Raw genomic sequence first — 14,835 nt, 5'->3', positions numbered from 1 at the left:
GGGCTGGTTTTGTTGCTGTAGCGGTGCCTGTAGAAAGTCAGATCAGTCCCGTGAGTGCTGATATGAATCCTACGTTTAATTCTTCTACTGCCGCTGTACCAGTGGATACCAAGGTCACTGCCATGGTTGCTGATATCGCTGATATGGCTGATTCTGTTGCTGTAGCGGTGCCTGTAGAAAGTCAGATCAGTCACGTGAGTGCTGATATGAATCCTACGTTTAATTCTTCTACTGCCGCTGTACCAGTGGATACCAAGGTCACTGCCATGGTTGCTGATATCGCTGATATGGCTGATTCTGTTGCTGTAGCGGTGCCTGTAGAAAGTCAGATCAGTCCCGTGAGTGCTGATATGAATTCTGCGGATAGTCCTGCTACTACCACTGTACCAGTAGATACTGAGGTCACTGCTGTGGTTGCTGATATCGCTGATATGGCTGATTCTGTTGCTGTAGCGGTGCCTGTAGAAAGTCAGATCAGTCCCGTGAGTGCTGATATGAATCCTACGGCTAAGTCTTCTACTGCCGCTGTACCAGTAGATACTGAGGTCACTGCCGGGGTTGCTGATATAGCTGCTATGGCCGATACTGGTGCTGTAGCGGTGCCTGTAGAAAGTGAGACCAACCCCGCGCGTACTGATATGAATCCTACAGCTAATTCTGCCACTGCCGCTCTACCTGTAGATACTGAGGTCATTGCCGTGGCTGCTGATATCGTTACTGTGGCTGATTCTGCTGTCATCGCTGTTTCTATTGACACTAAGGATATCTCCGTGGTCGCTGATATGAACACTGTCCCTGTCCCAGGCATCGGGGTCACGGCCATGGGTGCTGATATGATCGCTGCGTCTAATACTACTGCTGTCACTGCACCTGTAGACACTCAGATCACTATCGTGGGTACTGATATGATTGCTATGACCGATACGTTCGGTGCTAATGGTGTCGCAAAAGGAGGTACTAGCGTCGATCCTGTGGAAGCTGTTCTTGTCTCTGGTACATCGGTCGGTATGATATCGAGCGACTTTGTTACAACTACTACTGGTTCTGGCCTTCCCACTCTGCGCGGTGGTACGTATGATGCAGCTGCCACAGTCGAAACTGCTGTTAGCGCTGTAGCCGTTGGTACTGAGAGCTCCGCTGAGCTTTCTGGCACGGATAATATTATGGGTAGTGCTGTCGGCACTGATAAGGCTGATTCTGCTCTTTCTATTGACGCCGATACCGCCGGCGGCTCTGTTAAAGCCTCCGTTGTCGATGTGAAGGTCCTTAAGAACGATACTGCTGTGTCTGCTGGAATTGGTGTTACGGGCGATACCGCTTTGGTTGCACATACGGATGAGAATGATACTACCGGTATGGCCTACAGTGCGAAAGGGACTGCTGATACTCTGATCGATTCTGTGGCTGCCGAGCAACATGCCTGTCCTTGCACTGCTGAGTATACTCATCCTGTGGACACAGTTTCATCTGTTAGTACCGCTAACGCAACTGCCAGTGGTGTCAAGGCAGGGACTATAGGGACTAATAATGCCATTGCTGAGGATGTTGCTGTTGAAGCTGTTTCTATCGCTGACACTACTACTATCGCTAGTACTGTCGACACTGTGCATATTGTAGCAGCCGCCTACATTTATAGCACTGCTGACGATGCTGACGCAGATGGTCTCATCAATTCTGTGGCTATCGGCAAGACGGTTGAGCCCAGCACAGTTATCGTGGACGCTGCTGCCATTGGTGTTCCCGCAAACCCTGTTGTCGTGGCTGGGACGGTCGACACAGTTCATACCGCTCTGGTTGCTGATACTGGCAGTGCCACTGCAGTTGTCAACGATGGGGATGTCATAAATTCTGTAGTAACTGCGGAAACTGAGGTAAAAACTATCAGTGAACTTGTCGTGGATTGCACCGATGACAGCAACATCGACACCGGGATGCTTCACTCTGTTCGTACTGTACGGGCTGCTGTTTGTGGTAGCCCTGTTGACTCTGTTGAGGCTAATGCTCTTGCCAATACCGTTGTTGCTACCAGGACCAATAAGGATAGCAAAGCCAATGAAACAGCTGCTATTGATAGGGCCGATGACGCCATGGTCGAGGCCGGGATTATAGATGCTGTTCAGGTCACTGCGGCTGCCGATACGGGCACTACTGCTGAAGTCGATGACGTTGGGGATATTATTGATACTGATGTAAATGCGAAGATGGACGGAATTAGCGGTGCCGATACATCTGCTGGAATTGATGGTACTATACATACTATCATTATTGATGGTACCGCCGACACTGTTGTCAAAGCCGAAGCCATCAGTACGTTGGCTGTCAATGACACTACTGCTGATGCCGCGGGAAATCGTATTGCAGCTGCCACTGCTGGTAATAGTGTAAGCGATGTCACCACCAATGGCACTGCTATCATTAGCATCGTGAAAACAATTGACATCGCTCTTACTGCCGACAGCAATAGTATCGGTGTTGTTGCTGGCACCAATGAGATTACCGACGCCGTTGTCAATGCTTCACACGATGAGACCATCGATACAGGAGTTTCCGCTGTCCATGGTAAGCCCGCCAACACTGCTACCATGGTTGATTATGATACCAATGCAGTCTCTTCTGGTAGTGTGAGTGGAAGCGCTGGCAATGACGATGCAAATGTCTCCGTGAACATCTCTCAGACCGTGTCCACTACTACCGCTGCTCGTACTGGGGACAATGCTGCCACGATCGATATTGTCAACATTAACTTGACAAAGAGTACCATAAGTGCCGAACCGGTCGCTGATATCACCCCCAGTATTGTGGCCAAAACTATCACTTCATCTACCACGGATGGCACTCTTACATCGGATACCGCCGACACTATCCCTCCCTCCGCACTTGTGGAAACCAATGCCACTGATGATATGTCGGACACCCCTGGCACGGTTAACACTATCATAAGTGCTCAAGGTGGTACGACTGTTGCTATCTCTGCCACTGCCGATTCGGAGACTGTCGCTACCGCTGATTCTGTTGAAACTACGGACATCACTGGTACGGTTGACACGGTCATCGACGCTCGTGCTAATGAGACTGTCGCTATCGCTACCAATGCCAAAACAGAGGCAGTAGCTATCGATGCCAACGCCGAATCAGAGAGTGTCGGCGTCAACTCTGACATTGACTGTGCCCGTGCTGTTGACACTGCTGATATCACTGCTACTAGCGACTCAGAGATTGGTATTATCGCTGCTACTGCCAATCCCGAGAGTGTCGGTATCGACTCTGACATTCTCATCATCGATGACAGTACTGACGCTGACAATACTGATATTGCTGCTGACACTGGTGGTCTAGTCATAACTGCTGACACTGCAACCACTGCATTACCAGGGACCGAAGAGACAGAACAGACTGAGGCTTTGGGGCGTGATGGTGCAGAAGCGCATGGAAACAAAGACGAAAGTGCTGAAGAAGAAACCGAAGGGTCAGCCGAGCGAGACAATATTCGAGAAGCTGAGAGGGGTGCAAAACAGACAATGGATGCAAAGGTTGCATCTAACGTCAGCATTGAGGTCGCTCATGAGTGTGCCGCCGATTCTGGACCTATGGTCGCAACTGCTACCAGCAATCAGGACTACCGTAATGCTGAAGATAGCTCGTTGATGGTTGCTGACCCTATCACAGACTCAGGTCAAGCTGCTCTGCAGGGTAACAAACATTCGGCTACCGCAGACATTAACACGTCGGGGATTACGTCACGAACTGATGCCTACAGTTCTGACAAGCGAATTTGTACGAGTATCGACACCGACACAGAATCGGCCGCTGTAGTAACACGTACGTATGCGCAGTTTGCGTCCATACGAAGCGAATTGGAGCATGTGCGCCAGCAGGCGACTCTGGCGGCTCAAGAGCGAAATCAACTACGTTTGTTGGTTGGAACACTTGCACATGAGCTGGAGGCGCTACGAGAGGCGGTACATGGGGATGTACGGATGTATGGAAAACTGAACAAGGGTATATTAGGTGCGAATATGAACTCTGTAGCGGCACAGGAGGCATCTGATGGTAATACAGAGACACAACCGGGAGTGGGAAGGTTTGAGGATAGACTGGTTTCAACGGACCGCATCCCTACTTGTGCTGAGAGTATCATTGACAAGCCGGAGAGTAATACGTTCCAACCCAAGCGAGTCACAGGCAATCGCAAGAGGAAAGCCACACTCAGCACAGAACCAGCCACCAAGCGAAGGAGTGTCAGCAATGACACGCATATGGGTTCGGAATCTTGCGCAGTGTCATATAAGAGGGGTAGCGAACTACAGCCACAGATACCGCCACCCACTAGGACTAGCGGCCAGATTACCCAATGCGGTTTGGGTGCGATACAAGTACATATGGAGGGGCATACACACGTCATGGCGGAGGACACAGGTGAACATAACAAGACGACTGCGGATACCGCGAATACTCTTATGACTGTGAAGATGCGGAAGCGTCTGGCACGCGGTGGGGCATGTAAGCGACTGCCTGGAGTAGTTTACGACGGAGATGAGGTCGAGGACACCGAGACAGCATCTACCGCAAGAAAAGATAGACAGGTGCACAGAAGAGAGGAAAAAGGGCACCGAAGCGGTAAGCACACACACAACCCATCTGCGCGAAAGAGTGGACATAGTGCGAAAGTGAAGAGATCGAGAAGAGGCAACTCTAGTACAAAAGCTGTGCAGCGGAGTATGCAGACGCGGAAACGTGACGCTTCAAACGAATCTGATGAGGAGGAAGGGGAAAGCATGGTCGATGTTGCTGATATGGACAGCATCCCAGCTGAGCCACAAAGTTCTTCGCGGCAGAAGAAGAACTCGCGTAGTAGGGGTGGATCTGGAGCCAAAAAAGGCCGCAAGGGCAAAGGGAGTGCTCACGAGTTAGTACCGGAGAGACAAGGCTTGCCCAAAACATTGCAGACTACACTTTCCAGAGGTGAGGTAATAGATGACTCTGAATCTGGTGACGAAAGTAGGTCCCAGGAAGTGCCACTGGCCGCCAGGCGCAAGAAAACAATTGTGCATTTCGGGTGGCCCGATGTACCGGCGTACGAGGCGTTGAAATCGAAGGGACGTACTGTCAGAGGAGTGTCTCGTAATCCAAGTGAAAGTGTCGGTGCAAACGGGGGTGGTAGGGAATCACGTGCGGGCGAAGAAGCCAGATGGCACAGCTTCGAGGGGAAAGAGGGGCGACGCACCGCTGATACAGTGCGAGATGCGCCGACGCATTACCACGGGAGGGCTCCGAGTGTGGTGGAGAAAATGTTGCTCAAAGAGACGGTGACCACAGAGAGCAATAGCACTGAAGCGGGCAGTGCTGGGACTGAGGTTGGAGACATGAGCGAGGTCGAACGGTCTGATATGGAACTTTCAATTGGGCGAGGCACGGGAAAAACTACTTCGACACGTGTGCGTGCTAGTCGGCGACTACGGGGAGATGGAGACGAAGATATGACTCATAACAAGAATTTTGCATTCAGAACCCCGCCGAAAGTAAGCAAACGGAAACATAGTAAGAACGATCACGGCACGCGTGGCAATACCAGGAATACGCACTCTGCAGACAGGGGTGCGAGAAGCAAAATATCATTTACAAACGACCTGAGCAGTGAAGGTGACACGAATGTAAAGGCTGCTTACGCCAACCGCGAGAATGTATGCCCGGCAAGCGGTACGTGAGCGTCTCGGTACTGTCTCGTGTGCTGTATTAATTTCTCCATTCACTTGAAATTTAGCATTATAACTCTATTTTATTACTGTGCTTAGATTCAGCATACTGTGTTTACTTGTGCTTGCATGTATATGCATATATACTGACTGTGTGTGTGTGTGTGTGTGTGTTTGTGTATTTGTATGTGTATGTGTATGTGTATTTGTATGTGTATGTGAATGTGAATATTGTGTATGTATGAATGTATGAATGTATGTATGTATATATATATATAGTATATATATAGTATATATATATATATATATATATATATATATATATATATATACATAAATGTGTGAGTGTGTGTACAAGATAAATTTTTGTATGCTTGTATGTATATATGTATATATGCTTGTATGTATGTATGTATGTGTGTGTGTGTATGTGTATATGTACGTATGTATGTATGTATGTTTTGTCTTTATGTATGTCTTTATGTATTGTGTGTACGTATTTATGTATGTTTGTTTCTTTGCACGTATGTATGTATGTATGTTTGTTTCTTTGCACGTATGTATGTATGTATGTTTGTTTCTTTGCACGTATGTATGTATGCATGTTTGTTTCTTTGCACGTATGTATGTATATATGTATAGCATGTTGTTTTCATTAAGTACCATCTTTATTGCTATTATGGTTAAACCGCTACACCTTTTGAGTCACCGTAAGGTTTTAATAGTCTTCTGCCTTCATGGGTGTGCTGATGTGAGATTTTATCGAGGTGCTGTCATATGCTTTCACGCTTCACGCAAAGGAACTATGCTCTCAGAGTAGTACACGCCTATAAGTCATCCCTAATGCAGCTGTCTGGATACGGGTCCGCCACTTATACCTGCAGATCGAAAGAAAAGGAAGATCAGTAAGGTAAACACTCTGCTGGAGAGAGATTCGGCGCCACGGGTATTGAAGTCGGTGGGCCAGCGCTTCAACGTGTGAATTCTCGATCTTTTCGGAGCAAGAACCCAAATATATAAGCTTAACAATACAGCCGTATAAACCAAGGCTGTTCGGTCCGTACTTATGTGTTTGCATGAAAATATAGACCCTCGTGAGCTGGTGTAGTACAGGGCTGTTCGCTGACGAAACGGCAAGCATAGGACAGGTTCAGCTATTGTCGAGCTCTTGTAGTAGAGGGAACGCCGAATGCCGGAAAGCACACAATGAATAAAAATTGACTATTTCCTACATTGGACAGCATTGAATCGTGGGCTGCTTTGCGACCGGGGTAGTGCACAACTCATCCTTTTATTAGATCGCTGGGTACATGCGCAACCCAATCGGGACAAGCTTCAAGCATGACTCGTCGTTAACTTAGTTTTAATAGAAACTCAACCAGGTTTTTCTTTCACCTGCCTGGATACCTTATTGGTTTGGATACGCAAAATAGGGAACCTTGCAATTACACACGTTATAGTGGATACCTTATTGGTTTGGATACGCAAAATAGGGAACCTTGCAATTACACACGTTATAGTATATATTTAGTGTACAAACCTAAATGAAGCTTAGTTTTTCAGAGTATGAAGTTTAGTTCTCCAGAGTACAAAGTTATCGGTTTTGTAGAAAATGGGCTATGTTCTCGAAGTCTATTTTAATTTCGTACTATGCTAGGCTTATCAGATGATTCAGCCTCCGGCTCCACTCGAATCAAATGAACACGCCTTTCTCTTTTTGGCGACAAGAGGATCGTTGGGAAGCTGATCTCTGCCTCACAGCTCTTGGTGACTACAAATAGGACATCAACCACATCCTCAATTACTGCGAGCTGCTCAACCCCTTCATGTCGCAGGCGCCAAGCCAAATCCCTATAACCGGATCGCGAAGCTGATAGCACAGGAGAAGCCCTTGTTTCCGATCGCGCGACCTGAAATCACTTAATCCGATATCTATCCGATGATCTTCACGAGAATCTCAACAAGGAAACCATAATGGAAGATCCCTGGACCCTTTACGACAGCATCCGCCAATCCTACTTCCACAAGTCCATTCGAATCTCCTAGCCGATCACAATGGCATACCTCCATAATTTACAAGTTGGCCTTGAAGAAGATTCCTATGCATGGACAATTCGCTGAACGAAACTCGGCCTCGATGCTGAGCTTCAGGGACTAACATTCACCAGCAAACAGTTACTGAAACTGAAAGACCTGTCTCATGAAGATCAAGAACAAGCCCATCCATATATGATGGACAAGGACCTCCGTGCGACCCTCACCCCCATTAGTCTATGTGATCTACTAGATGAGTGGTACACCACTGACCCTGAGCACCTCACGCCAATTCAACACGTGTCACGTGCACAAGCTCGTCGTGTGACAAAAGTTCACTCATCTGTTTTGTCTCCCGCAAAGCAAACCATCGCTCTCCCCAAGTCCCATCGCATGTGGACGCTGTGGCACCAAATATCATACCAACGGCAATTGCAACGCAGGCTCTCTTCAGTGCTCCACCTGTAACCGTATGGGAAATATTAATTCAGTCGGCTGCGGACGTCGTGCTATTAAAAACAACATCTGTTTTACTTTTGTAGCACGAAACACCGTTGATCATACTTAGTTCACAACAACGGTTAAAATGGTAATAGACGGTGGTGTCAAGGTTAATTACCTCAACACCACCTCTCAGAACTTATTGATCTGTATCTAACGTTGGTTCTTTCCGCTCATACTTGCTGATGACTCTGAACGCAATATCAAAATACATGGTACACTACCTGGGCCATGAACTTTATAACTTAGACCTCCTGCTCAAGCAACCCCTCATATCACCAAACCGACTCCAATATCACTGTTTGAACTTAGAGTACCATGCCTCATATGGTACACTCCAGATCCTCTCTCCTGCACATCGTGACACTTTGAAGTCCACCAATCTCCATCCACCTGGCCCAACTATGTCCCCTCCTGTAGCTATTGCTTTGGTCACGGAGATACACTCTGCACAACCCATCAATTATCCAATTTCGGCAGTCATCACTTCGACTTCTCCTCCTGTCACTAATCAAACTTATGATGAATACCACAGGAACAACGGTCATCGCATCAGGAAACCACACTCCGCTTGGCAGCCAAAGAAAATGTTACGCTGACCCATCCACCAGCATTTGGAGTCACTTGCGAAGAACGGATGCTTTACCGTACCAATTAGAAAAAAGCCAAAGCCATGATCTTCTCCGAATATATCCCGACGATTGATGTCTGTGCATCCACGAACAACCCATGTTCGCCGGACATGAGGGCGGATTTGTAAACTGCTATTCTAAAGTTGACTATATAAAAGAAGCCGTCTACGGAAACCCGCTGGTCTGATATACATGTCCTCTTGGAGCTCAACGTAAGCTTGACGCCATAACTGCCATATGTGTCCCCCTTCAACCGGTGCAATTTCGCGTATACAATGTGGAGTTTATATCATTCTCAACCGGCAACTACGTTTCTACGCCATGGCCAAGACGCTGTCGGCAAACCTACTTGGGCGTCACGCTTGTAGCTCTATCAGGACCTCTTCGCTCAGCAGTATCTCCCAGCGAAAATCTCCAGATAGCCATCATATACGCCCGTGCTCACCTCGAATGAATGCACAGTGAACCGCAAAATAGTCAAGATGTCATCTTTTATTCAGTCTAAGAACAATTTTATTTTCACTTGCAGGGGTCAATGGCAAAATGTCGCTACGAAAATTGTTACTTTGTGAACATGGTAGACAACGGTACCTGCTACGGCTTGCACGCTGCCATGAACGACAAAGCAAAGCAGACATCACCAGTGAGCTTCTTCCCTTTTCGTGCAAACACCAGCACACTATCGCCATCATACTATGATTGCAGATGTTCAGAGTGAAAATACACGCGATATGCATTTCACTCGCCAAATGTCTCTCCGCAAACCCCTGCTCATACAACTCAGTTGAATAGCAAGATTAAAGGCCCCCCACCGTACTTTAAACTCGAAAACTCGAACATTGTATCGGTGTTATTTACAAGCAACACAGGTATACATGTGCCTCCCCGCTCACACCTATGTCTGCATCATTCGGAACAAAGATTTAGCTGCTACCGGGCAACTACACTCTCCTATCAACAAATGGACAGGTAACGCAGTTCCTCGCTTCCCTGACGCACGATATGGCTATGTCATTATATTTAAATCAACTGGCACCAAGGCTAAGACAGCACACACATTCGACACAATGATCGGCTTCGGAATTTCCTTCGCCGTGAATCACACTGCACGCCCGACACGTGGAAGATTAAGAACTTTGCCACACAGCGGCAACTGTGCTCTCGTGATGTGAAGCTCTTCATCGACGCAAAACAATGGTCACCCAACGGTGAACGCTGTACACGCAGCAAGAACCCTACTGGCTATGAAATCCCTGTTAAATGGTACGCACTGGACTCCCTTACCACTGCCTCCGTTCCACATATTCCGCATACACTGCATTCCTATCGCCACTACAATATGCCGGCGGGTGGGTCTTTCGTGTATAGCAGATCTTGAGGTAGGTGGTCTATTACTATTGGCAGTCGGGTGTAGTGCATGAACATTTTCGTTGGTGTACGAATTGTTATTGGGCTCTTCTGCGGCGTATTGAGCGCATAGATTATTTGATGGTCTACTATCCGATAAAGGCAATTGCTGCGTACAGACGTATACCGGTGTACCCTGAGAGCTCACCTTCAATGTTTGGTGTCCCCGTAGTAATGAAATGGCAAAGCAGTTGGGCTCGTCACGGAAGATTACCTGGTCACGTGTGTGTGCGGATACCAAGCTCTTCGCAAATCGTAAAGGGAAAGTGGAGCATATGATATTCTTAAAAGGGTTTACTGATCCATCGGTGAGCAAACCATTGTGTCGTATTTATGATCACAAGTTGATTACTTTGGACCCTGAGAGTTACATGATCGTCTGCGTACGTTCGTTACTAGTGCATATACGGAATTGACGCTGGGGAGTTTGACGAAAATAACATTGCATCATACGCCTTCAAGGCAGCCAAGTGTATGGATCTCAAACCCTATCAACCGGTATCTGCGAATGGGTATAAGGGTGCGCATACGTTACAAGCGAACAACTTGAACCCTGAAGTGACAAACTTGAAGGGGTCCTAATAACCGATATCGGGCTCACCAACCCGCAGATAGGGAGAACTCCTGTGCACATGCCAACTATACGGCGGCTACAACCCGTTATACTACTCTCCCGATAGGGGCGAGATCTTCGCATGACCACTCGCGGGGTCGCTCATATACGCCAAATAGGTCATATGAGCCTCGTTCGCCTACCGCACCTCAATGTGTCACATGCAAATTAAGGCATAAGCCCTATAAGCCCAAAGTATCATGCATGTAACCAAATAGGGCACTGGCGTCCGGGTTGTCCTCGGCAGGCGAATGCAGTCGCGAAGGCAAAGACCCTGACTTGAGGCCACGTGGACGGGACCGGTGACCCATACTGTTTGCGAGGATTTGAATGTGTCAATCTATAACGACACAGGGGCGCGCCCAGTTATGATGGCTTGGCATTTCGCGGATCGTTGCCATTTTCTGATTGCGGCAATTGAACCTAATTATATTTCAGGTTTTGGGGGTGATGGGATCATGTCTCTTTCTTGTAGCACTGAGTGTACTTTGCTGCTGGAAGTGGTGGATGCCAAAGGTAGGGATACATATCATGAGACCGCAAAGATCACATTCCCTCTGGCTCCGTGGATTTTATTGTCTTGTGTCATCCTGTTGGGGCTCGACCAGATGAAGAAGGAGCTTTTATGCGAAATCGGTCGTTCTCTAGTGTGAATGGTGCTATGAGCACTAGCCGCATACGTTACAGATCCATTACTAATCAATATACTTCTTTCATCCAGCACATTTTCACCAGCTATAGTTGTATGTGGAAGTAACTGCTCTCAGCTTTTATGCGAAATCGGTCGTTCTCTAGTGTGAATGGTGCTATGAGCACTAGCCGCATACGTTACAGATCCATTCCTAATCAATATACTTTTTTCATCCAGCACATTTTCACCAGCTATAGTTGTATGTGGAAGTAACTGCTCTCGCAGAATTCGATAACTCGATACGCCATAAGTCCGTAATGACGAAGACACGTAGTGAAAGCACGTAACGACAACCCATCTTGCGCCGCCAAGACAAAATTAAAACCAAGCTCATCAGACGATACCAAAATTTCAAGAATCATGTTAGCGCGTTCTGGTTGTTAGATATGGCCTTTCTTGTTACCAAACGGATTCTCGACCCAAATGCATTAAGCACAAGTGGCAGTGATGGCTGCAAAGAGTGCACGCGATATATTCCATCCGCGTTTTGAATAAGTGCCAGCAATCTATATGCTAAAAGTTGACTGTAACTACTATGATGTTTCCACATTACTTTTAACACTGTTTGTGTCGAATATTTGTGTAAGCTGCAAATGTTCTATCTCAGCCAGAGCTATGTCTAAATCCTCGATGCGTGGTAAAATCTTACCACTGACCTGTTCAACAACCGAAAGTCTACATGTGAATAATGGGTTATCAGTCGAAGGATAATAACTGATAACATATTCTATTGACGTAGAGGCACGAACTGAGTGCATATCAGTACGAGGGGCCACATCTTGCAAATCCATCAGGGTGTCGGCCTTGATAATTGCCCCATATGTATATTGTTCAAGGACAGAGAGCGTTTGTCCATCAAACTCCAATTGTTCAGCAGGGTTGACCAAAATTTTAACTCCCATACCAGGAGGCTCAAATCGGTGGACATTACTAAACAGTCACTAATACAGTCTTTGAAAGAGGACAAACGATCCACACTATCATCATCGACTGGTACACGATCACACATAACATACTTAAAATCTAATTAACGAGGTGAAGGAACACTCACTTGACCTCACTCGGATATGGCGCTCGTTTTGCAGAGGGCAATTTCCAAGGGCATTCCGAAGAAACATGCATAGACCCATCCTTACTAGAAACTTGAGCAGGGGGCTCATCGTCGTCAACCTCCGAAACGCGAGCTTTGTAGACATTATCTTCCAAGACACTCTCCGCATCGCTAGCAGACAAGACTTCCGTCGAATTACGTAGCCCCGGCACCGACACAAAACACGACATTGTACGATACTCACGTAGATATATGTTCGCATGCAGGCCTGAACGATCTAGCTCAGACCAGAAAATGACTGAGGTGACTTAACGAACATCTTGTTTGCAACCCTTGATGTGAATTCAAAGTGTATGCGACCAAAGAGGGTAACCAACAGCAGTATCACCATGCAACAATAAAGTATCAAATGAATGTAGAACCACAAGTGGACATGCTTGAAATAGCGGCACTAGCTCCCGCGTCCACTGAGTATCCGGCCGATATGGAACACAGAACACCACAGACGCATACTGGTTATTTGCCACATGATGGATAAACTGTATTAAACCAAGCTATTCAGGTTTCGCATAAGCAACTGATCCTGTCAGAACAGCCGTAGAAGTATCACATCCATAAGTACCACCACCTACTTCATCACGTATACGTACAAAATGTGACTAGCTTAAGTGGCGAAAAGCTCAGTATCTAATATGACATGAAAGAGCTCTGGCGATACCAAACCCAATTTGTGTATTCAATTAACTTAACAATCAGACCGTAGTCAAGACATGTGCCCCTACCTATTCCAGTGGATCAGGCCATGTGACACGTTTCTATGCGGTAAGCTTGATCGGATCCATCCTGTCAGCACACCGCGTGAAATAATCGCCAAAAAATGTATATCGGCCCCGGGCAATAGCGAAAAGCATTTTCCACTTCACGCAGACTTTAAATAGATCGCAACCAGCGCCGAGTCTGAGCCATATCCTGCTCCGTATAATTAGAGGGATTTGCGACGACTCTTAACAAAGGTTCGACAACGAATTCTCGATCCGTCGTTCCATAGATACGTTGAGCCGCAATAGATATACTAGACATCAACTGCACTGCGATAGAATAGACAATCAACTTCATGTACTTTTTTTACCGGCACCAAGTGCTTCCCGTATGACCATACCAACAAAACATTGAGTACCGTCCTGACGTCTAATCTTGATAACCTCTTCCACATGCGTCTCAGTAATTTGTTGTCACCGGTTGGTACCTCAAAGACGGGGTACCGGCAGAAACCGCATCTGTAGGCTTGATAGGAATCTCCCGAGTGTTGTAATAACATAACTTTAAGACACATAATCAGGTGCGGTTCATCAAACCGCTCTACCGATTTAGTCACCAGCGCAAGAGCTTTTACCTCGCTATCAGAGAGTTCCCGAATCACATGCCGTACAATATTCCCAAAAATGCGCACAAACAAAGGCGCATCCGAATACAATACCAAGTGTTGCTTCGGGGTAGGAACACACAAACGAGAATTTTTCGAGTAAGAATATGCGGTATCGAGTGCTTTAATTTGCTCCGTGCTCCAGCGGAAAACCTCATGCTTCCGTAAGCCCAATAATAGATTTAATAATGATATAATATCGGGGAATCATTACACTCCGCCACGATAACATCTTGGGCAGCGAAGCAACCCCGGCTTAGATACAGGTGCATGAGCATTAGTAAACTCCTTTAAATGATCATTATCAATCATTGACCCATGGTTCGACACATCCCGGACAAACACATGTCGGACTTCAGATGGTAGGACTACGATTTGCGATTTGTGTGACTGGATCTTGCAAATATTAAATGTGAGGATTTAACACAGTGACTGCGCGTAAAAATATATATATCAGAACACCCAGGAATCTTGTATAATATTTATATCATCCCTATACACCATGAGTATCCACACTGCTTGAAAGGACCATCTAATTGAGATGTTGCATGCACATTTTCTAAGAGACACTTCGTAGCTGGTGATACCTCATATCCGAGGAATAGAATGCTAGGTATCCCCTCGAATCCTCAAACAACTTCAGTTGGTGTTGTATGGCAGCCAAATCGATCGCCATTTTCACAATCGCATGGTTCAGCAAATTTCTCTTCAGAGACAATACCACTGGTAAATCATAACCTCTGGGTTCTGGGGGGTTGGTGTTTTATGGCAGCCAAATCGATCGCCATTT

General features: G+C 46.7%; 2 protein-coding genes across 2 annotated transcripts in view; one reads left to right on the top strand and one right to left on the bottom strand.

Annotated features, from left to right (window-relative positions):
* SARC_06549 (hypothetical protein) overlaps positions 1 to 6,675 on the top strand; it is a gene marked incomplete at both ends in the record, with an annotated part of 8,363 nt that extends 1,688 nt beyond the window's left edge. The window contains 2 exons of the mRNA XM_014299551.1: positions 22 to 5,697; positions 6,578 to 6,675. Coding sequence (XP_014155026.1) covers positions 22 to 5,697; positions 6,578 to 6,675 — 5,774 coding nt within the window. The remainder of the gene's footprint in view (positions 1 to 21; positions 5,698 to 6,577) is intronic.
* Positions 6,676 to 12,104: 5,429 nt separating this feature from the next.
* SARC_06548 (hypothetical protein) lies at positions 12,105 to 12,852 on the bottom strand (the record flags this gene model as incomplete). The annotated part of the gene is made up of 2 exons (XM_014299550.1): positions 12,105 to 12,246; positions 12,623 to 12,852. 2 exons carry the CDS (start codon positions 12,850 to 12,852, stop codon positions 12,105 to 12,107), a joined length of 372 nt encoding a protein of 123 aa, XP_014155025.1.
* Between the last annotated feature and the right edge of the window lie 1,983 nt (positions 12,853 to 14,835).

Source organism: Sphaeroforma arctica, assembly GCF_001186125.1.
Source record: "Sphaeroforma arctica JP610 unplaced genomic scaffold supercont1.471, whole genome shotgun sequence".
Taxonomy (NCBI): Eukaryota; class Ichthyosporea; order Ichthyophonida; genus Sphaeroforma; species Sphaeroforma arctica.
Note: the sequence above shows the minus strand (reverse complement) of the source record. Positions and strands in the feature narration are given on the sequence as shown.